General features: G+C 41.0%; 1 protein-coding gene across 1 annotated transcript in view; it reads right to left on the bottom strand.

Moving 5' to 3' along the window:
- The window catches only part of FGD5 (FYVE, RhoGEF and PH domain containing 5), a 73,577-nt gene that overhangs the window by 41,262 nt on the left and 7,150 nt on the right, over nucleotides 1-25,165 (bottom strand). The window contains exons 2-5 of the mRNA XM_066327099.1: nucleotides 21,732-24,678; nucleotides 3,635-3,764; nucleotides 828-886; nucleotides 688-718 (exon numbers count right to left, since the gene is read on the bottom strand). Coding sequence (XP_066183196.1) covers nucleotides 688-718; nucleotides 828-886; nucleotides 3,635-3,764; nucleotides 21,732-24,678 — 3,167 coding nt within the window. The remainder of the gene's footprint in view (nucleotides 1-687; nucleotides 719-827; nucleotides 887-3,634; nucleotides 3,765-21,731; nucleotides 24,679-25,165) is intronic.

Here is a 25,165-nt window from a genome sequence, read left to right as displayed (position 1 = left end):
GCATGCCACCAGCCTAAGGAACAGGCAGAGAGGCTGGCACTGCAGATTCACCGAGTTCTTCAGTTGCCAAATTCCAGATGCCAGAGGATGCCGGCCACCCTTGTCAATGGAGCTGCTGCCACTGGAGAGATGAGAGGGGGGAAGGCTGCTGTCATCTTTGTCTCTCCACACACAGTTGTCAGTGGAGGGTGCCATCTTGGGAGACGGCTTACTCTGCTCTTTGTAGTTTATCTTTGTTTTTAAAGTATCCACCTCTTAAATTGTCTTAAACCAAAACATCGTGACAGTGTGGATATCCAGAGCACACTGGCTATTACCAATCTGCATTATCAGAAAACAAGAAGCTTAAACAGAAGCAGAGTGAATCCATTGAAACCAAATCCCCATGTTTCGTAGCTTTATTCCAATCTGTCCTACTCTGATGGGAGAGTGTTCACCCCTGTTTATCACCATCTCTTTCTCTGCACTAAGCTTATTCTGCATTTTACACCAGTCTCAGCCCCAACAAGCCCCAATTGTTGGCCAACGCTTTTCCCTCTAGACGACAAATCATAAATTTGAATGGTTGGTTCATAGTAAGCCATTCCTCCTCAAATTCACTTAAATCTCTTTGGTGCTTTTATGTCTTTTAAATAGTAGCTAAATAAAAGGGTATCTAGGTTTCAGTGATTAAAATTATTTACTTACCCTACTTAACAACTGGAGCATTTCCACATATCTGGGGAGAGAAACAAACTTTTATTAACTGCCATTGAATGAATACTGAAGGGTGGACTGCATAGCTTCAATTTTAGAAGAGCAACAGTAGGCTGTAAAAACAAACTCACACTTTTTCTGAAGACATTAGCTCCTGGGCAATGAGGTAAGCTCTGGACTGGCCTTCTTTCTGTCAACAGAAGTCAGAAGCAATTAAGAAATTTCTTATTCTACAAAGTAAAGCAGTGTTAGAGAGCACTTTGTACTGAGGTATTTCTATAGTAAAAATAGTGACCAGACTTTAATTCTTTGTTGTTCTGTATCTGGCATCCCGGACTTTCCACAACAGGCCATTTCCCCAGCTGAAATACTAGTAATATAGTACAATATAATAGCTGCTAATACAGAGGGCGATTTTGCAAAGTGTCTTGTTATTGAAGGAGTGAAATTTTCTGTGGATTTTTATAGGCCCAAACTTTGTCAAAGAAGCAGACAGTGCTTAACTTTGAACAGGCTAGCTTCACAGCTGTTGAGGACATACCACTTGGAAAAGGGAGTTTTTTATCAAAATGATCATATGCCAAACTGCTCTGACTGCTGTCAGTGAGACCTGTGGAAGCAAATAGGGCAAAGTATAGACACTTTGTTTAGTAAGTACTTCTTTATTGTGTACTAAACAAAGTAGCTAAACTAAATGGCCATACATATCTCCAGAATTAGTTCAGTACTTCACCAGAGAAGATTATTTGAAATCTCAGAGGCATCTAGTTAACCGGTAGGCATCTTGGAAGACACAGATAACTGTGAAAGAAGCCACCAACTGTATGGCTCTGAGGTGCAAGTGGCTAATAGTATTTTGCTCCTACTTCATGACTCATCCTTATGGTAAGAGATGGCCAAAGCATAGTAAGAGGTACTGAAAAGAATGCACTGGGAAAAGTTTGACTTTTTCAGCAGTGATGAAGTAGGGAGCAGTTGTCTAGAAGTTGTAAAGAAATGCAGCCCTCAGTGACCTCAAGTGGACTTAGGGGAAATGAGTGCAGTATCAAGTCTTTGTGTCATTGCTTGCCAGACCAAGTATGCTGGTAAGAAGACTCAGCGAAGCAGAAAGTCAAGGGTCTCTACATGGCTGCCATGTCCTCCATCTGCTAAGCAAAGGCTTGGAGTGAGGCCTGGAGGACAGCTTCTGAAGAGGGAACTGGGAGAGATCTGTACCACAGGACTAGGCACATGACTGGCTGCAGGGAGTAAAGATTTCTAAAATGCTGGCAGCTTTGCAGTCTTATAATAATCACTTGGACATTGCTCCAGAAAGTGAATAGCAGAGGGACCTGCACCCACTCTAGCCCCTGTTCCCAGAAATCAGTCTACAGACACTGTTCTGTATCTCAGAGTTCATTTCCTGGTTAAACAAACAGCAACTAAATAACACAAGACAGACAATGCACAGAGACATTCTCAGACTTGCTTTAGACAGGCTATATGACGCTGAGGTCCCTGAATTTTGGCTAAGACATATTTAATCATAAAGACTGATGGCACTTTGGTGACAGTGCCAGTCAGTCCCCTCTGAGCATAGTGCCAGCTCTCAGTTGTGCTGACCCAGCTGTTTGCATGACCTTGATCAGAAACAGACTGGTCTCGTTAAAAACCTGAACAAAAATGATCCAGCTTAAAAAATTGTGAGGATGAGTGGAAAGCTGCCTCCATGGGGCTAGAATGGAGCAGCACAAGTAGATCATAGAACAATTTTCTAAACCAGAAGCATTAGTATTGTGCAAGTCACTTCTCTGGAGTACTTTTTTGGAGTACCCTCTGCATTTCAAAGCAGGGGAACTGGTGAAAACATGGGAAGCAGAAACTCCACCGCTGTGTGTGCCACTAACTTGCCACACTAACACGGGCAAATTGTGTCTCCTCCTGCATTTCACTACGTGTGTGTTGTACTTCAGAGATGGCTCAGCGTAGGTGTATTGTAGCTTGATGGTACTCAGACAAGTGTGCTACTGTCACAACCAGAGCTCATTGCAGATTTATAAGCTTCAGTCTTTGAGTGACTTCATAATGACCTTTTTTTAATTATGCAGTATGTAGCAGTTCACAGTAGTATCAATGGTAAGTAAATTGAGGCATTACAAGAACAATTCAGTTTTTCAGGTTAGCTCTGTGAATAAGTGAGAGACAAGGAAAAGCATCTGTCTTCCAGATCCCATCCTTGAAGAGTAGATTGCAGCTGTCCTGGAGGATCTGCATAATTATATTAATCAAGAGCAGTCTGAAAGGCATCTGAATTATGTGCTTCCTCAAGGCACACAAATCTCTAATTTCCAACTCCAGCACATTTCAGTTTTGTGTGTGCACGAGTGCATATTTTGATATGTTAAAGGTTTGCGAAACAGAATGATTACTAGAGTCTAGATACCAAGCCGGTTTGCGAAACAGAATGATTACTAGAGTCTAGATACCAAGCCCACCCAGTGGAAATGTGTAAGGAGCAGCAAAGACATTATTACATACTGCTGCTGTTGAGTCAGTAGCTGCCCTGCTTGTTTTGAGACGTTTGAGACTGATTACTGTTCTCTGTTTGTGTGCAGTGCAGGTCTTCTCCATCTGTCTTTTTTGACTCAATGTAATTTTAAATTCTCAAGATTGCAACTAAATGCTTCAGAGTGTGACATGTTTCCTGACATTCAGGTCAGGCATTTCTTGCTGTTTATGTTGCCCCTACTGTCCGTCCTAAGACTATGTTCTTTGTCTTTGCCATGTGCTGTAGAGGTAAATTACTCCTAGTGCAGTGAGGGAGTATAGAACTGATGGCTCTGCTATTTCTAAATGAGCACCAGATGAAAAGCAGAGAGAGCTGAGAATCCAGGTTCTTCTGCAAATTGCTTTTCCTTCTCCACGTTTCATGCATCAACCATTTTTAGGGTTTTTTTACCTTGTTGGTGAGACTGGGATCACCAAGGCTGCTCTCATCATCTTCTGAAGTCTTTTGTTCCTCATCTGATGTGACAACTTCCACTGGTGTCACAGAGACTGGGCACACCTTGTAGGGCTCAGTGTAGGCACTGCAGAAAGACAGAACAGACTAGCTCAATGGTATTATTCCCACACTCGCTGTTGCTCAGACATATAGAATCCCTGCAGAATTGCAGGGCTTGGAAAGCAAGATTTATCAAGCAGAGATTTTTTTGGCTGCTAGGTTCAGAGGTTAGGTCATTTAGGCAAGCAGAAGACACTGAAAGGACCAATGGGAAGTTAACTGAACTTGTTTAAGCTTCCCCAAAAGATCAATGTTCTGGCCCAGTTTGGAGTAAAAACTTCATGCTTAGTTGCAACCAGAACTGCTTTGTTTCTCCCTCAAAACAGATACAGTGAAATCACACTAACACTTTAAAAGGGAAGTTAAATATTGTGACAGTGGGTTTTCTGGGAAAACATCAAAAAGATGAGAAAAGTATAATGGTAATACCAATGCTATCAATTAAACTACAAGATACTTGGGTTCCAAAATCCTCGGGTTGTTTCAAGGGAATACAAATTCAGGTCCAGAAACCCAGAGAAAACTGTGCAATAAGAGTACTGGACCTGGTGGGAAATATGGACCCATGCAATACAGGCCTGTGGCTTCACAGCCTTTTACTCTTTAAAAATTTTTGATTTTCAATTAAAATTACCAGTGAACTCAAAATCTCCACAAAGCATGACTAAAGCTCATCTGTATATGCCTAGCTCAAAATTCCAGTTGCTGGATCTTATTAAACCTGGTGGCAGTCTTCCAGGTTTTGTTACTATGTACTCACAAGCTGTATTCAAGTTGTCCCTTCATTTTGGCTTTTATATGAAATAGATGAAGATTTTGGTGCCTTACTATGTCACCTATGATTTTATAATTCTAACATCTCTGAATTTCATCCAATTATCTATTAGTATTATTCAATTTACCAACCATTTTAGCATCAGCTTTTGCTGCCATCCAGTTTTGATATTGCTCTTGGTACTGCAACACATAACTCCTTATTCTGGCACTGTTAAAAGATGTATACCAAACTGTATTTATCAGCTCTAACACTCATCTAATCCTACCTGACTTTACTGAGTTTTCACATTCAAGGACCAGATTTGGGATTTTGACCACAGTGTCATTCTGGGACTTTATATATAGCTTATACACTGCAGTGCCCCCTCAGCCTTTTACATTTCCAGGGCAAGATTTCGGTGTTCAGCCAACAGGGTGAGTCTTTTGTCTTGAGAAACAAAATCTGACATCTCCATGTTTTCCAGCAGACATGCTGGCCAGCCAGGTCAGTCTGTAATGTGGGCCTGGAGAACTCAGTTTATATTATTTCTATACTTCTCATTTCCTCTGAAATATTAACTTCTTTTCACAGCTCTGCTTCATCTCTTTGTTTTTCTTTAATATTCCACTTGGAGATCCCAGATGTGAACAAACCCAAGGCTTCAAAGCCAATACTAGAGTAACAGAAGGCTGGGCAAAGACGGGATAATGTAAGTGAGAGGACAATGATGAGACTCCCAAGGTCACTGACCAGATTCTTATTTCCTTTCAGAAAGGAAACTCTCTACATATCTGCATTTACTTCTAAGCTGCAAAAAGGGCTATGTGTCTCCCATGCAAGTGTGGCTGTCAGCCTTTCTGTTATACCTCCATCTTTTTTCTCATGTATGGAGTCCAGGAGTTCTCACAGGCCACTGAGTGCATTTGTAATGGGTGGGCAAAGGGTCAAGCAGTAACACTGTTCCTCACCATTGTCAACTCTGGCTTATTAGTAGTAGCTGCAGTTTTTCAGCGTGGGTGGCATCACCACGCTTTTGAAAACCTGTCCAGCTTCAACAGCAAAGGGACTATAGCACAAGAACTAGTAAAATACAGGAACAGCTCAGGAAACTTATTAATAATTTAGCTAGTCTCAGTCCTTACTCACAAAGCCCTTCTGCAGTTTGTAATTGTTTGTCCTAGAAGACATGAAATTAAGGTATTCCTTCCTTTTGTCTCTCTCTCTCTCTGATAAATTACTGTATTACATTAATATAAGAGCATATTATAATTTGGGAAGAATGCCTCAGTATATTAGTCTTGTAATCATTATTAATGGCATTACTAAAGGTTCATACAAGTAGTAGAACTTGCAATATTGCTGAACTATTGCATGGGCTTTGTTTGCAGGAGACCTGCATCCCAGTGGCACCAACTTGAGTTTAAAGAGAAGTCTCAAAAGTTATGGATACCATTTGGACATGGGATAGGCACATGTATATTTGTGCCACCATCTCCATTGTCCTCTTCTCTGACCACTCCAATAGCACTCAGGTCTTTACTTCTGAGATTGTTCTGCATTGTCACAGAAGCTCCTGGGCAGTGCACCTTTCCTGATAGCCTGGATGCACTTAATCCAATGAACTCACATGTCATCATCCATCTTTTATGTCTATGCTTCTGTGATCTCCTAGTACTCCTAACTTCTAACTTCTGAAGGCTTGAATTGTGCCCAGGAATCACTAAGTGATATTTTTCTTTAGTTTATTAAAAGCACTGCTAACTGAGCTTACTGGAAACAATGAACTTTAACGCAATGGAAGATGCAAATAAAAGCCTGGGTGTGAAGAATGAGGGAAGAATAGTCGGAGAGCTGGCAGTATCTCAGTAGACACAGTAATCCCCAATTAATTATCATCCTTGTAGCAATGATTTGGCTGGATGAGAACAGATTGCTGGCACATTATCTGCTGCTCCTTCAGCAATTGTCTATTCATTCTAACACATTCCAAGAGTGAGCCATCACAACAAAGGGAGCAATGGGCCTTCTGGGACAGTCTGACATTTAATTGACTGAATAAATGCAGGAGGATATGGTGCAGCAAAAGCCTTTTTAGTTAGCACCAGTTACATTATAATTAGCAGAGTTGATGATAGGTACAGAGTAGGGAGAAGCTGTACAGATACACCCCACTAGTTATTTGTGTACTTTTGCCTCCGCACATGTATTGCTCCATCCAAAAAAGTGGTCTGGAGTCTACAGACGCTGGTTATCCTGCCCCTGTAGTATGCTTACATTTGACCTCAAGTGACCTCAGTGACTGAGAGGAAGGCGAAGCCATCATAGAGAGGGAAGCCGAACTAATCATTGTATTAGCACTTTGTAAATAAAGTCCAGACACGAGTCTCTACTGCCTGTGAACCTTGCAGAACACAGGCTGGGAAGTCTGAGCACAGATAGTGCGTGTATGAGACAACAGTGTTGAGATACACAACAGGTGTGAGAGCTCACAGAAAATTACTCACAAATTGACAAATACTGTATTTTCTCTTCCTTGAATGTGCAATTCTAAAAGAGAGACGTACCCTCCTTTTAATTTCACATCTGTCCTTCAAATGACCTTGCAAATTCTAACCCATTCCTTAGAAATAATCACATTAATTTTTAAAGATTTTTAGAAGTTATTCAGTCAGCATTAGTGAGATAAAAGGACTTAAGTGGGTGATTTAACAGTTGCAAAAGCACCCAGCCAAGGTTATTATAATAAAGCTCTCCAAAGACCATGTATTCTTGTTTGCAAAACAATACAAATACACTTGGCTGTATGTTCATCTCTTAGGCACACTCCCAAGTGATGTCTGGTTTCCTTCTTTAGAGTCACCAACTGCATAAAAAAACCCAGAAAAACAAAGAAAACAAAACAAAACAAAAAACCTGAGCTGGTGAAAATCTAACCTTGAGGCCTGTGACTTCCACTGGGGTGATGTAAGTCCTCTGTACCAGTAACGATCAGATGGCTTGCAGTTTGCTTTCAATGACTTAAGTCATGCATCCTAAAGAAAGGCTCATAAATCTCACTTGCCTTCTGCTTCATGGTCTATGCCCAATTAGCAATCATGAGGGTAGAAGGGAAGTCCTCTTTCCCGCAGGCTACCACTCAGCTATGCTTCATGATACCTGTGGACTATTCATTCTTTCCACCAAGTGCCTCCTTGCACATCTGAAGTGCAGCTGGTTAGGCTGTTGAAATATGCTGGCAATGGCCCTTCAAATGCTAGTGCAGTACATCCACCCTAGTGCCTAAAAGGTATCATCGTGTGTTGGGACAGTTATAGCATATTTCTACCTTGCTACTGATTCTGCAGCTGACAGTGGAAGTGTGCCAGAAATTTGTCAGTTAGTCAAGAGCAATACAGCATTCCCTTGAAGCAGTAAGAATTTTGTGAGGTTCAGATGTCATGCAGTTTTAGTGGCACAGTGATCACAGAATCATAGAACAGAATTATAGGGAAGGTTGGATTGGAAGGAACCTTAAAGATCACCTCATTGCATCTGAGATGTATCCCCTGGTCACAGGCAGGAACATCTTCCACTAGACTGGGTTGCCCAGAGCCTCATCCAACCTGGCCTTGAACACTTCCAAGGATGGGACATTCACAGACTTCCTGGGCAACCCACCGTTCTCTAGGTAAAGAATTTCTTCCTAATGTTTAATCTAAATCACCTTTTAGTTTAAAATCATTAACCATTCCCCTTGTCCTATCACTATCTGCCCATGTAGAAAGACATCCTCACTCTTTTTTTATAGCCCCTTTAAGTATTGGAAGGCCACAATGAGATTGCCTCAAAACCTGCTCCTCTCCAGGCCAAACCCCCAGCTCTCTGAGTCTGCCTCCATAACAGATGTACCCCAGCCCTCTGAGCATTTTTCCCCTCCTCTGGACCCACCTTAACAGGTCCTTGTCCTTTTGCTGAAAACTCCAGACTTGTATGCCGTACTCCAGCTAGAGTCTCAGGAGGACAGAGTAGAGGGGGAGATTCCCTCCATGTTAATCATATGGGAGGGAGCAGGTCAGCATGAGATTCCTCTGACTGTACCCATCTTAGATCAAAACAAGTGTTATGTGACCAGTGAGGACATCACAGATTACCCCATCACAGCTCCTGAGCATGTCCATCATTCTTGTCTGTCCCGGGACTTCTATAATTGGATTTCCATATTAAAAAATGCAATTTCTGGGGAAGACTGGGTGACTTATCATCAGCACCAGTTAACCTTAATTAGTTTCCCTGGACTAAATTGGTTTCTTTTGGAAGTAAGTTTCAATGTATTAGAGTCTAAAGATAGGGTATGAACGAGTGCAGCTCTTAAGGAACCTCTGCTGTGTTCCTATCTGAAATGAACTAATAATTTGTCTCTGTAAGATATATACTGCAATAAAGGAAGATTGCAACCAATAAAACTCAGGAGATCAGCAAACAATACCTTGCTTAATGAGTTCAAAAAACTGTCCAGGGTGTGATGTTTTAACCATTGTGACATCACTTGGTTAATAGGTAGCTGTTCAGCATTCAGACACCCAGGATACCTGGATTACCTCCCTGTGGTCTTTCTTTCTATCTCCCCAGTCAGTGTCAGGACAGAGAAAGAGAGAATAGATATTTTCTTTGCATATGTTGCAAACTGAAAATTGGATGATGCAAATTAATTACTACCAATATACTTGAAGGCCAAAGAGCCCTTGATATATTTTCTGAAAATTTCTTACTGTTTCAAAAGTGCCTGCAAGTAAAGATCATAGCAGTATTTGGCCAAAAATTTCGCCACAAGATAAGGAAAACAGTAGAAGAGGCTAGAAATCACATCCTTGGTCCCATTCCTACAGTGGAACCAGTATATTAAAGGTCAGTAACTATCAACACAAGGCTTACCATATTCAGTGTTTACACACAGTGGCAATAGGAAGAAAGCAAACTGCCTGGGTTTCTGAGGTGAGCACTGACTTCTGTTCTGCCTGTTGCGGGGTAAAAGAATGTCTTTTTGTCTAGGATGTTTCATCCATTCATTAGTGAAACCATGTTTCTGGACTGTTAAAAGACAATCCTTTTAAATATTTGCTAAAGAGAAACAGTGGTGTTGAGTTAATTTAGACATAGATCCATCAAAGCACTGACATGAATGACAGTTATGACCCTGTGTGTATTGGTGATTGCATTGGCAATTATTTGACCTGAGTCAGCAAAGCAAGCTTATAAGAACTACCAGGGAAGGTACAAACAGTTATTCTTTCTCTGTGGAGTACATCCTCTACAATCTTCCCTGAAGCCAGCTGAGTGGTGATGAGCTTGACACATCAACTCAGATCGTATATGCTAAATTTACAAATGACTACTAAGTTGCTGCCATAACCTTCCCGTCCACAGACCCCACCCAGTGCCCAACTCCTCTGTCACAGGAATCTTAGCTCATAACTAATTATAATGTATTGGATGCAAGACCAGAATCTCACCCGGACACAGCTGGGTTATGCAAAACCCACATATATAAAATTCACCCTGTCAAGTGGTAAGGAAAAATAATCAACACATGCAAAGACCCCAACCCTCCATTGCTGGGCCAAGAGGATTGATACCAGCCTTTTTCTGCATGCAGTATCCCTATCCCTATCTCAAGTCCCAAGCCCAGTAATTACCAGTTCAAACTCTCAGACAGTGACATTCTTATTGCAAAAAATTAAAATTATATGAACTGAATGCAGTGATAGTAATTTGGGAGATGCAATGGGGTGCTGAAGTACCCTGTTTTATTAAAACTGATTATTTATTTCCCTGTATCCATTTGTAAATGAGTATTTTAATTCATTCTGCAAAAAGAAGACTCATTACTAAAGGAAATTAAAGTCCAAACGCATTTAAAGCCAATAAAAGGAAATGTCTATTAGTGCAGCATGCGTTTAGCTAGTCAGTTCCCCATGGCAGATCATCAAGGCAAATATTGTATCTGAAGTCTGAAAAGGGCAAGAAAGACATGATGTCTGCTAATAACATACACAGCTTGTCAAGGCAAGGTAACACAGGGATAATCACATTTCACACTCTGAGCTGTTTGCCTGCCAAGGCCAGAAAAGGGCTCTTCTGAATTCCACAAGCATTTCAATTTGACTTTTGCTCTTTCTTGCATTGTTGTCGTGGAGGATACAAGAGAGGGGAAGAGGATTTTTGATCAGGTGCATAAGGCTTTTGCTGTTTTCCAGACAACTTTAGGGACAGAACTCTCCCAGCTTCAACTGCTGCTCCTGGAGATGCTCACAGAACCACAGTGCTGGTGCAGGTTTAGTTTTGGAAGGGAATGCAGGAAGTGAGAAGCACAAAGGTGTTTGGGCACCATCTTAGGGAATGTCATCTGGCCCAGCCTGGGGCACTGTCAGTAGAGAAAGGATAGGGGAAAGCCCGAGAGTGAGGTTTCACTAGCCATGTCCCAGACGTGCTAGGATGGATGGCTTTGAGGCTTTTGCTTTGAGCCATCTGTGTAGCCTATCCACACTTCAGGCTCAGTGATGTACCCTGGGGTGCGCTGCTGTCTGTAAGCACCACCACTCCTCTCCCCACCTCTGTAGCTTAAAACACTAGGTGAAACAAAGCAGCAGTAAAAGCTGGACATGCCTGAAAACAAAACACAGCGTCCTTGGGCCTCAGACAAGTGGCATACCCCCTTCCTGCTCTCCCAGGCATGCGGGAGAGGCAGTGAGCTGTGGTGGCCTCAGCTCGTGCTCAGCTTGGCCCTCCGGCCCTTGTGCTGCATTTCCTGTAAACAGAGAACAGTTCCTCCCCAGAGATGACCTGGCAATGAACTAGCAAGGGCTGACGCTCAGCTGCACCACACCCAGCGCCTTGCTGTGCCAGAAGGTACAATGGGGCGGCCGATAATACATAATATATTACTAAAGGCAGCTCTACCCTTTAGAGACTCCTTTGAAAATATTATTTACATCATCTATCAGCCGCCATAGTGCCTTTGCTTTCAATAAATCATTAGCTTCACAGGCACCCCAGAGCTTTTATATCCAACAGCCCCAGCAGAGGTTTTCCTTAAGATTCTTTTTATGCTTCTCTTTTCCTTCTTTCCCTTGCTAAATCACAGCCCTGTTGGTCTCCATCACCCTATAATTCCCCATCTGTGGTAACCTTTTGCTATGTTGAATCTTTACAATGCAAAGGAGATAGACATAATGAAGACCTGAGTGCTTGGCAGTGGCAGCAGTATTGTACTGTGAAGTTCTTCTTCCTTCCCAGACCATGCACACCATACATCTACATTATGTTGAAACTCTATTCTGCATTTCTGTGAAGGGACAGAAGATAACAAGGAACACATCCACTAATTATCAGGATGGGTATCAAATGATTTGCTGAGTAACCCCTAGTCACACCACGTATGGCCTCTGACTGTGAAACCTCCCGACATTTTTGCCCCTATTCTCCTCCATAAAATTACTAATCTCAGTGACAGTGTGACTTTGGATACAATGATGTAAAACTGGGGAGGATTCGCCCTGACTTCAGCGTTGAGCAGCATAAGACCCTCTGATCTCACTCTGAACCCTCTGTAAGACTTATTTCTCTCTATAAATCAGTGACAGAATAAGCCAACCACCTAGAACTTCATTAATAAAGAGAAAGAAAAGCTGTAAGTAGTGACTTTCAGCTGGTCACCTGATGGCCATCTCAGAATATGAGAACTACACCTCTCTTGGGAGACCACTGTCTGGGAAGCTAAGCTGAAACTGCTCCTCTACTACAAATTCTTTGTTTTGATCTTTGCCATGTTTTTTAACTTTACACTTTGGCAGTCAGTTGTGTAAAGTGGGTAATCCCAGAGCAATGTCACGTTTAGAGTACAGGTTGGACTGAAGGCTTAGGACACTGTGGATCCTTACCAGGATCTAAACCAGAACTGCTTTGTCCATCTCCCTTGAGGCACAGTTTTACTTCTATTCTTCCTCTTTACTGCAAACAAAAAGGGATTTCACTTTGTCCTTAAGACAGAGGGATGGGTACCCCAGGATTATGCCCATGCTTAAGGCACAGAGTAATGCTTTCATTCCTATGGCCAAGCTGAGATACAGAAATCTACCTGGAACTATTTAACAATCATGCTTGCTAGTATTGCTGTTTTCTGTTGGCGGTGAGGGTTCTTGAGTTTCAGGCTGTCAGTGGCTTTCAGGCAGCTAAGTTGGTGATTTCTGCACAAAGGAACACACTGGAGAAGAACACCAATAATGAAAGATTTAAGCAGTACTACTTGTCCAAAGAATTAAAATTGGTGAAACACATTGCAGATAGACACTTCAGAAATAGGTGTGCATTAATCATCATGTGGGAGTTTCGCAAATGGAACCAAGCAGGTTTGTCACACACAGGGCTCCCCTAGAGACGTTCCGTGTTAGTGTTTGGTTCTATCTTACAAGCATAATAAACAAGTTTAAAATTTTATATAGGCAAGAATTTGGTCCAGATACGTTTCACAGCTGCACAAGGAGCTTATTGACTACCACAAGAACTAGAATATCTTTACAAGTCCTCTTCCTTAGTGTGTCTAGGTTTGTACACTACAGCAGTTGCTCTGTACTTTTGCACATAGTTCTGAAACTCAGAGTACGGCCAGAATTACACTGCTGATTCTGATATCTAGCCTGGATGAGATGTGATTAGGTGTCAGTTAGGCAAATGTGATCATCATAGCAGCAAACGCATGCAACTCCTGATAATCCTTTCAGAATAACCAGTTCAACATAATTGTAAGTGATAATTGTAGTGAAAACTACAAGGAGGATACCAGCTTGGAAAATATGTCAGTGAAACACAAACACAAAACTAAACTTGAATCAGTCATCATTTGCTGCAGACATATTTTTTAGTGATCTGCTTATTAATAGAAATCTGAATTCTTGGCACCTTATTCCAAAAGACATCAGAACTGGTGGAAGACAGAGGTGTTGGTTTCTGTGTTACAGAAGATTGCCTTTTTTAAAAGCTGTTTAGAGTTGTATTGGGAAAAGACTTAACATAAGTATTCCTAGAGCCTTTTAGATTACAGAGAAAATGATATTTCCAATGCAGGTAATGACAGTTTTCAGGGTTTGGGTGTTTTGGTTTTTTTTCAAAGAAATCGTATTTTTTTCCTAAAAGTAGGAAAAGTAGCAGTAACACAACTCCAGTACTTCACAAAGTCTGAATCTGCTATGATAGACAAAATACTAATTTCTTGCAAAGAGTACCTTGCTTAGAAATGAAGTTACAAACATCTTGCACAATAATGAGTCCTAATACAAGAAGTGTCTCTAAGCATTGTTATGGTATTACTGAATTCAATTTCATTCATGTATAAGCAGAATAAGAGTGGGTTACGCACATAGCGGAATAACGGCAGAACATGAAATTTCAAAAGTGGTATTAGGAATGGTAGGACACCCTTGGTTTGTAATTGCCATTTCCAAAATGGAACTGACACTAGTAGTGTATGGCTTTAAGAGATCTCCTTCAATGCAATGACAACATCAGTCTGTCAGATCCAGCAGTACAAGACTGCCCAAGAGTGCAGAATGTAGAATGGAAAACTCTGATTACTGCAAAGTCTGAAGCGTTAGCTCAGTTTATACAGGACTTGACCAGGAGACCACTGTTTTTCTTTGCTGGAACATCTGAGGTGTAGGAATTTATTTTTGAACCTCAGACAACTGAAAAGAAATTATTTCTGATGTTCTAGAAATCAAACAGGACTGCGTCCATTTTTAGGTTTTGAGACCAAAGCCTGTGGATCTTTTCTTCTCCCTGTGGCTGGTGTTTTAGGCATCGGGATTGTGAGAAACTCAGTATCTAATTACCAGCGCTGACTGATTCAAAGTCATCACTCAAAGTGATCTGGAAAACCAGACGTGTGAGAAGCAGAGACTAGGTTTTCTATATCTTAGGCTACAGCATATAGCAGTTCTTTTAAACTTTCTCAAAACAGATGTATGGTTCACATACAATTCTTTTGTCAATGTTTTCCTTTTGGAAAATGTTTCAGCTCATTCTAATTTCAGATTCTAGTGTAAATCATCACGGCAGTCAAATCACAAACTGCTGCTCATGTCCTCAGAGGTACAAATGTACCCTAAATGAGTGTCTGGCATAGTATCATTTATCGTCCAGATTCCACTTATATAGTAACTTTTCCAACTACGACACATTTACTAATGTTCTTCTGAGTCCTGGATCCTCGTAAAAAAGAGGATACAGTTCACAAAAAGAAACTGTCTGTTAATATGGCACATATCATAGATTGGAGATTAGGGATATGTCCTGAATATTATTTGTTTATTTTTTGGCAATGTAATTTAGTCACTAAAACTTGGTACTAGAGTCTTTATGTTCTCTTTTCATTTTGTTCGTTATTTGTCAGTTTGTTATTTCATACTTTCCATGGAAAATACTCACAGTAAGTTCAACATAATGAACACCACACTGGCCTGGAGGACTCTTTAAGATGGAAGGCGAGTTGTTATTTCCCTGTACTAGCAGGATCAATTGCTTTATCAACATCATGCAGCAAAATCTGGGGACAAACCAGGGGAAGTTAGGATCAAGTGAACTTAGTTTTCTTGCATTTCAGAGATTCATCCAGTTGTTAAAACAAAGTACATCCAGAAGGAGAGGAACAGAGCTTAACTGCAAATATGTAGGGCTGAAGGAAAGTGCTCTCTTCTGTCTTCTAAGAGGTCAGGTTCATTTCCCAGATTAAAATTAGAGTTGGCTGTACTTTTGTTTGGCTGAGGTTTTTTTAAGTTGGAAAATCCCATTTGGAATGATTAAAAAACACATAGATCTGTAATATTTGGGTGGGATGGATCTATTAAATAATTCTGGCCCCTCTCCCAAATTACTGTGGAAAATTAAAACCATCCTAATTCTGCAACTCAAAAATATGGATTAGTTCAGAATTCACTTCTGTATTTTTTTTACTTGCAAATGAAACAATCAGAAAAAATGTCATGAACCACAGAATTCTTTTATTTTGTTGGGTTTTTTCCCCTCAGGCTTTTCAATTAGGCATGCATATTTTATCTCTCTTGTAGTCACTTGCAGCAATGTTTTTTTCTTGAAACTACAATCAAATGGCAAGATAAATCACTTGTCCAGGCAACTTAATATATATCACTCTCACAGTGGCTCTTTACCCTGGACGTATTCACTGTGATGTAGTTTTATCTCACTGCCACTGTCTGGATCTTTTAAACCTAGCAATGTGAAAGTAGAAAGTGTGAAGGAAAGAATTTGAGGTGCCCAGTTTTACCTCACATACAGCCCTTTTCTATTTAAGGACCAGAAGATTTGACTTCAAAGATGTGTTGTACTGTATGCAGTCCATTACTTCTGTAGGCATGTGTGCTAAGGAAGAGTCTTTTCTGAGTTCTTCTAGCCAATTCTCAGAACTAAGAATGCAGACTGATACCTGAAATGTAAGAGGATAAGAAACTTTCATCAGAAACACCAAACTAGCTATCTTTGACAAGGTCCACCTGCCCAGAGTGCCTATCAGGGGAAATGCAGTGGGTTAATATCCCACTGGGTTAAGTTTTGTAAATGTATTAAAGGCATAAGGACAAATTGCCAACAGACTGAAGAGATATTTTATTTGGGACAGCTGAGAGTAGTCAAATGGAGATTATGGAGCAGACATGCAACTATCTCTTGTCTCAGTTCATCTGAACCTAGCTGTTCTTCTTTTGAGAAAAAGTAGTTTGAGCATCCCTGTGATACTGATAAAGCTCGTGTAGCATGAGTCATCACAGCACCAAAAGGTGCTTACAAATGATAGGTCTAAGTCTGTTTGCTCTAGGCCTTTGATGGATTATAATTAAACCAGGCAATTACTGACTGAAGTGAAAGTGATCCTTTTATAAGCTCTTTAAGAGGATACTTGGCAAAACAAATAGTGCCTCTTAAATACGTTCTTCCATCCATTAACTCTAACTGGTTGATTAAAGTAAAATTAATTGTTGTATGCCACCGAACACCAAATTTTTGGAGGGAGTTTTTACATTAACCCCTCGTTGGGTCCTGTAAAAGAAGAATTCTTGTAGGATAATTAAAACTGTGTTGTACACTATAAATAACTTTCGTGGGGGGCACAACAAACCATAAGCTACTAGACTGGATTTGCATTTAGAATGCAATAGCATTCTTTTGCTTTTGTTAAAAATCTAATCTAGAGATATGCCCCATGTCAGGAAGCAGTGGATTCTGGAAAGACTACAGCATTCTAATGTGCAATCTCTCCTCCAATAAATCATCTCAGTAAGGCTCCTGGTGGGTGTGGGAGAGGAGAAAGGCATGCACAGAACAAGGCATGCAATAACATATTATGTTAATGACAGTAAAAGGCCTGACCATGACAAACATTTCATCACCCTGTCTGCAGCACGTGCTTTCTTTCTCCATGGTTCTAGGAATGCTTAAATCACACCAATATCACTTCTGTGCTCCGTAAGTATCATCCAGGACAATTCTGCAGTACACACCAGACTCTCTCCTCTTGTGTAACCTCACTGAAATGTACTTCTGGTTCATTTAATGAAAACAGTGAAGACTGAGAAGTTGACCCCGGCATAAAAGTCCTCAGGACATGAAGAGGGTGATGTGTACACATTCCTTCTTTTCTGCACTGTAATTTGATCATTAAAATAGCCATCACAATGGAGTCCATCTGCTAATAAAGCCAACATCTGCTGAGGTCTTTGGACCTTTTCCTAGGAGGTATATGAGACTGTGCTTTCTCATAAACAAAGCCAGGGTGAGATCCAGCACGTTGTGTCTGAGCAGCAGCAGCCCTCTGAGGCTGTGCTGTGTCTGCAGGATGGTGATGTGCAATGCAAAGCTGTGTTGGGGGAGCACACTAGCTTCCTCATTCCCCACACATCTGCATCCCCAGCATGAACTAAGTCAAACAGCTCCATGGATATGAGGAAACAGGAGAGCAGTCATGGAGCTGTTGGAAAATTGATACCTGCATGTGGGCAATGTATTAAAATCTTTCATTCTTTGGTATTAATATATGACATTACTGATACTGTCTAGGGACACTTCTCAGAGGTGGTTCTTAAAAAAACTCTCCTATCCAAGAGTACTTAATATATTATTTTTCTGTCTCTAAATCCTGACAATGCAAGGTGAAGCATGCCTTGTGCCCAGCTCCCAGCAGCAACAGGTTATCTCCCGCAGACTGCGCCGTCTATGACAGCTTGAAGTCCATTATGCTTGAAGTACATTAACCGCTATCACCTTCTAAGTCCCTGCTGCAATTCAGACAATACTCAGAAACAGAAACAAAAGCATGATTTGTGTCAAAGCTGGCTGTGACTGCTGTCAAGATTTTCAACAGGCTGTGCATGGCCTGAAGTCAAGTATAGTACCGGCATTCCTTATTCGGCAATGAACTTACCAAGCTTTTTTTCAGGTTTATGTGGCAAAATTCAAGAACAGGTGAAAGCTCATGAGATCTTACTTTCCATCATGGTCACCACATCACAAGTGAAAACATCTCTTTCCCTTGTCTCTACGCTCAGTCCCTGATCCTCCTTCCCTCTGTGACAGCATTTTAATGGGACTTTCTCCCTTTTACAAGATCTAGAGCACAGTACATTTCACACTGACATGAAGAAGAACTACGCAGAGATTTTTATAAGTGATTTTAAAAAAATTATATTTCTTTAAAAAACCTCTCACAATGGTCATCACTTTGGTTCTCTTCGGCCTAATGACTGTCAGCAAAATTCCACATAATTGATCCATACAGGTCTTTAAAGGAGCTAAGCCATATTGTAGACCACTCCTGTGCCACCTCCATAGGAAACATTAACATATCACCAGCCCTGGGAAATGCTAGACTTACAAAACCAAAATTCTGTCTCTTATAAAGCCTCTCATCAATGCTATGGGTGCATGCTAGCTTAGTGTAGTCAGAGAACAGGGATTTAAGAAGGAGAGAACTAGCAACTGAGTGGAATCAACAGCTAGAATTTGTTTTCCTGTGAAAGCAAGAAAAGGAAAGAATGGAAAAATCTTTTCCAAAACAGTTATGTAAAATCTATGCTGACTCTCGAAGTCTGCTTTGCCTGGATTTGTCTCCAGTACAGATATAGCTTGCTTTAATTACAAATGCAGAGTAATATCAGCAACCTTGCTGTTATCATACATAGCAGTTAGTCAAGAAGACAGCTTGAACTGTGTTGAATGTGCGCATCTTTTTTAGATATCCTCTGGCAGCCATGCCTGTACTGAGCAGCTCTAGCTAGGACAAGCAGAAAAACAGAGCATGAGCTGATTTTATCTTCTTGACAAAATTCTCTTTGAGTTTTACCATAAACAGGAAAGTATGGTAATTGGACTGCTTACTGGGATGAGAAGTCTTAATACAGTCAGCATATGGGCAAATGCTGTATGGGTAAAAACCAGCTAACAAACTATGTGTCTTTTGCCTGACCCTATCTTCTAGAAAATGTCAGAAACATCTGGGCCACAGAAACATTCTTTGGGCCACAGTTCACCTGAATTAATTGTCATAGGAAGGGGAGGTTGCACCTGTATAAAAAACAATCTGATGCTTTAGCTGTACCTATTGCTTCAACTGCATTTTCTATCCAAGTAGTGACAGGCTTCAGGAGTTTCTAGTGGCCATTCTCTGTGCCCATCTGATGCAATACCACAGCTGTATTTCTCACAGCTGATTAAAATCCTGGTATTGCTGTTAGGATTCTCCTGCCAGCTGAATAGCAGCACACTTCAACTATCTGTCCTTTTAAGCGAAATTAAATGGTGAATCTTCCCATCAGAGTTTCTGTGAAGTCCCCTCCCACCCTGCTGTTCTGCAGTCATACACTGTAGGGAAGGTTCCTGGTTTATAATAATCTTTTATAACATTCACATTCTGTCCTCTGAAGTGTGACAGAAGAGTTTTTTGTACTTGGCTATTCATCAACAATGTAGCAATTCCATAAGGTATCACCAGATGCTAAACACAAATGCTCTACAGGTGAATGCACAAAAAAGTTCTTCATGAGCTCAAATACCATGTATTTCATGGGTTTAATCCAACACACTTGTACTCTCAAACAGTTAAAAAAAGCGTCTGGACATGAGCAAGCTGTAGTTCAAAGAAATTTTTATTCCTGTGTGGTAGAGGTATGTTTGATAGGTGTTCTTACTAGAAATCTTAAATCCATGGTAAGGCATTTTAGGCCAAACTACTTTAGCAGCAAATAAAACATCCATGTCCATATATCATGTATGCACGTGTAAATAGGTGCACCTGCTTGTACAATTTGCTTTGCTTTACAATTAGATCATACGCTGTTTCTTCAAGTTTGTTATGCCACTGGATGTGTATGTACACAGGATGTGCATTTACATTTCATCAAAGCTTTTCAGGCATGTCTTTGTCTAAAACATGCTGACAAATACAGCAAATAATAGCTATCTCAGCAGTAATTAAGTCTGCTTGGTGCTCTTCCCCTCCACCCTGGTTATCTTGATAAAGGGGCTGTACAGGAGCCTAGCCTTCACTTCACCCCCAATAGTAAAACTGCATGCACAACAAGCAGGAGGCTGAAGAATTATGTTCATGTCTTGACCTCGAGACTTCCTGAACCAGTTTGGATTGGCTCTCCCTTTGAAACTACAGGCTTCCACAGGAAGTTCATAAATGGGCCCAAGTCACAGCAATTGACGTAGTCCTAATATTTTTAACTTGGTTCTTCAAGAACTACCTAAAATGGGTGGTGTTTCACAGACACAAAGGACTGGTCAGCCTTTTCAAAAGCAAATGTCAGTGTGCTGGGTAAACTGCAAACCATTGCAAGCGAGTAATGTAGCTTTTGCTGCTCTGGGGCTGTGGTGGTGTGTTGTGAAGCTGCACTTTGCTCCACCATGTCCCTGGGCCAGCATCACTGGAGCTCCCAATACTGCAGGCAGCCATCTTCTCCAAAGAGCTAAACCACAAGCCCATATTCCACATCCCTCAGCTTCATTTAGATCCACTGCTTAAGCCTTGATGCAATCTCTTTTCTACTCACTGCCCCACATCATTTATGTCTTAAAAATGGTTTGCAAGACTCATTCAAAGGCGTTAATGAGAAGTTATTTTACTCCCTGAGTCTAAAATACCCCAAAAGAGGGATCTGTGAAATGCCTATGGTTTGTTCCATCCACAATGACAAGAGAGACAACCAGAAAAAATATATGTTGCAAAGAAGCACAAGTATTAAATCTTTTGGAGAATGATGGATGCAAATGGGCATGAAAACCTTACCTAGAAGATTTTTTACCTTTTTCACACAGCTCTAACAAAATGCAACTGCATTAAAGACATAACTTTTCATTCATTTGCCTTGCACCTTGTTTTTTCATTACCTGCTAAATATGAACTTAATGGAAAACACTCTTCCTATTTACATCTCTGCATTCCACTGATTGTATGCTATAATTTGACAACAGGTTCAAATTCCAAGGTGTTGAGTGCATTGCTCCTATGTTCCTATGAAAAAGACATTTTCTTGTTTGCAAATAACCTAATGGAATGAGATGAAAGATTGTTACTAATGTTAGCAGTGCATATTATTTCAGAGCTACTTAATTCATTATTAAGTTAGCAGCTCTGTCCAAGGGCCATAACAGCCCTTAAAGCAACTTCTAAAATTCACTGTCTAGTCTGATTAGTTCATGATTTGGGATTTTCTGGTATATACTTAACTGACAACTGTGAAACGTAAATTATGTATATATTATTGTTTTGAGAAACTGACAGGAATTACAAAAAGAAGCAGGACCCCTTCCAGCAAGTAGGTTCTCTTTTCATTCAGTCAAGAAGTCAGGAACCTTTTTTACCGAAAAACAAAGCAAGCTCTCCCCATTTCCCCTGCTAGCCACAAAAATTAGATCCACTGGACAAACCAAATATTTTTGAATATTCTTTGATTTCTGCCTGCAAATCATAGGATCTGGATCCAGTATTCATTTACAAAGTAAGGAGTTAATTTGATGTCACTTTTTTTTCACTGATAAAGGCTTATCTTGCATTCTTCCAATCTTTCTTGTAAGCAATTCCTGGGAGGGGTATAAGTCAGCCAACATGGAGAGTCTGCCTATGATACCTAGCAGAGAAGGCCTTTCCTGTTTGGCCAAGGCTAGCAGGTCTTACATAATAATTTATTACAGTACCTTTCTGTTTCCTGGTCGCTGGTTTGCTGCTTGCTCTCAAAGCCAGTGAAGCTGCTCATATCCACATAGCCATCGTTCTCATTAGCAGCAGATAATGCTCTGCTAGGGTCTTCAAAAAACTCCGTAAAAGTTCCTGCTCTGGTGGATCTTCGAGGAGGAATTTGTATGTTTTCATAATCAGAGCTCATAGCAGGAATGTTCTCATAGTCAGATGTGTCGGCATTGGGAAAAGAAATAGACCTAGGTTTCGTTAATGGGAGTGGCATGAAAGGAGGTCTGGACCGGTCTTCAAAGGACTCCACCCTTGACACACTCCTGCTGAAGGACTTGGGCGTTCCTTTTCTTTTACCATCCTTATAGAAAAGAACAGCCGAGGGAGACTCAGATGCACGGAACTTCCCCACATGTGATTTTAGCTGAGGTGAGCTACTTAGGCTCCTCCCTTCCAGCTCCATCAGCCTGGGAGGCCCATGATAGCTGGACTCTGATGAGGACCTTGAAGAAGAAACATTAACATCTACATGGACTTTATTTTCACTTTTCTTCTTGAACTTTAGAGTAAGAAACTTCTTAAAAGAAGATTTCTTTTTCTTGGAATACTTAGCAGGTGAGTCGTTCTCTATCAAAAGTGAAGGTGAACTTTTAGTGATTGGCTTTTTGGTGATGTAGGCAAGTTCAAATGGGGGTGGTATATCAACAACTGAGGATGGAGTAGATATGCCACATGATGAGAGATGATTTTGCTGGGAAAAACTACCTGAAGAACCATTGACACAAGGCAAAGATAAGTTGTCTTCTGTCCTTTTTATTCTAACACCATCTAGTACACAGACATCACTTTCTCTGTAAACAGAGATAGGTATCTCTCTCCCTTCAACAGAATAAGATCGAGGATATAAAATAAAGCGTCTTGACTTGGTAGGTAAAGCTTTGTTGGCTTCCACTGGTTTTCCTTCTAATGGAAAGGATTTATTGTTTAAGTCTTCTGTCCCAGACCCATTCTGGGAAGAGGTTAAATCAGTTTCAGGTCCAGTTTCTTCTGGAACAGTTTCTGGGACATAGCCTGGCATCCTCCCAGATAGAGATCGTGTTCTAGTGACAATACTTTTACAATCAATGGGCAGCAAGCTGTTTTCACCATCCATGCCTAATTCACCTCTTTTACTGTGATCAGCTCCTAAATCAGTCTGCCCATCATGGACAATTTCATTTTCTTCTGGAAGCACGTAAGGATCATCTAGAGAGTCACGGCTAGCTTTTCTTTCCTCTGATTCATCAGTCACAATGACCAATTTAGGGACTGCTAGATTTTCATGCAAAACATGTTTGGTCCCATATTCTACATTAATTTTGCCATGCTTACAGATTTGTAAGTCTTCCTCAAGTGGGACCTCTTGAGGTGTACTTGGGACACTTTTGCTGAGGCTGTTTGCTTCCACCTCATTGTCTTTGAGTTGCAACTCATCTGACTTAGAGGCTTCCACAGTATTTTCACTATGTGCTTCAACAGTCACATCTTCCAGCTCTGGCTCCATCCCTAGACCATGAGTTAGACTATCAGAAATCATACTATCTTCATGCAGAGAGGCCCCTTCTGTTGGAAGATTCTCATCAGAATGTTCCATAGGTATTTCCTCACCACATTCATTCTCACAAAGTGCAATCTCACAGCCATCATCCATATTCTCTGCATTCAGAATTTCTTCTTCCCCTTTCCCAGAGTCTTTGCTTGCCTCACAGGCTACCTCTGATGTCTTCTCACCTCTCCTCTCAGTGATCTGGCAGCCATCACTGGTATTTCCTGCATTTGTATTATTGTGCTCATTTGGGTCTACTTCCTCTTCAGCTGCTACTTGATGGACGAACTCTGCTAAACCATTTTCGGCACTGGATTCATCTCCACACAATTCTAAGCCAGGGCCTGTTTCTTCACTGGCCTCCTCAGGCAGCATGTCAGGGCTTGCGCAGTCATCGTTTTCTGAGTCCTCTTCCATGCTCAAATCAAGCTCTGTATGCACACTGTGGTCATCATTATGTGCTAGACACCCATCTGCCATTTCTAAAACCTTAGGCAGCTCCTCCTCCTCTTGCCCTGCCTTCTCACAAGCTGGGATTGATTCATCTGCAGGCAATGGCATTGCAATGATATCTCTATAGGTATCACCCATTAGTTCCTCATCTCTGTTCAAAAGGTTATCACTGTCAGTCTCACAATTACTACTGTTCTTTACCAGTTCCAGGTTGTAAGAAGTTTCTGGCCTGTTTTTAGTTTCAGTAAAATCACCTACAACATCCTCATCTTCATCTTCATCTACATTCTTAGTAGCATCATTATCCCCATCTGGGGCATCTAAGGACTCCTCACAAAATGCTTTGTACTGGTCACAGTCTCCGGATGACTCCTCAGAGTCTGGTTCCCTTGGTTCAGCAGTATTGGAAGAGTTACAGTGCTCATCTTCGATGACTTCTTGGTTATCGGTATTCTCATCACTAGCAATGTTATCCTCTTCCTTCTCTACCTTTTCTGGAGTTTCTGAGACTTCATTTTCCACAGTGGAATCTAGGTTTTGATCATGTTCATGTTGCAAATCATTACAGTCCTTGCTGGGCAGCTGAGCTTCAGGAACTACAATGTATTCATTATCTGCCTCTGATTCTAGGCAATTAGCATTGCATCCATTTCCTTCACACAGCTCTCCATCAAGACACACCAGCTTCCCATTTGCACATTTATTTAAATTATTGTTAGTAGAAACACTGGATTTGCCCTCAGTGTCAGCTGAGAATTTTGGCTTGGGAGCAATAGGTGGTTTAGGACCCCTAGACACAGAGTTCGCGTTATGAAGAATATCAGCTCTGGGCAACGAAGGAGAAAATTTCGACACAGGTGCTGGAGAAAGATGACCAATAATCTTTGGTTTTGGTGCTAACGGTGGTTTTGAGATTTCTGGAGAAAAGAGACAAAAGTCATGTTAGTCATCTTGGTTTCTTATTAAAACCAGCAGAGTGTATCCTGCAATACACTTTATCAGTGACTTGTAATGCAGAAGTAGTCCAGTCAATAAAAGGCTGAGCTCTGAAAAGAGAGCTGAAGTAGCAAATCATATGAACTGTCCTTCCATGTGGCACTGTAACTGTTCCAGTGAACATAGTTTAAGGTCAAAACTGAACTGAAGTAGATGGAGCCCTAACACACTTGGGGAAAGAGGTACAGCTGCAGAGCCAAGGGTGTATCATACCTCAACCCAAAACATGAAGAGAGTTACTGGTTTAAACTCAAGATCTGTTTTCAGTGTACAGTTTCTTGTACACTGAAAGTCAAAAGGTCCTCCATTCCTCCTGTAAATGCCAGGATCCCTTGCAGGTACAAGCTTCTCTAAACATCAAAACGTATTCTAAAAAGTTAATTAATCTTGCAACATAAGGCCAGCCTT

The sequence above is a fragment of the Sylvia atricapilla genome, chromosome 11 (assembly GCF_009819655.1).
Source record: "Sylvia atricapilla isolate bSylAtr1 chromosome 11, bSylAtr1.pri, whole genome shotgun sequence".
NCBI lineage: Eukaryota > Metazoa > Chordata > Aves > Passeriformes > Sylviidae > Sylvia > Sylvia atricapilla.
The sequence above is the reverse complement of the archived record's forward strand: the minus strand, read 5'-3'. Positions and strand labels throughout refer to the sequence as shown.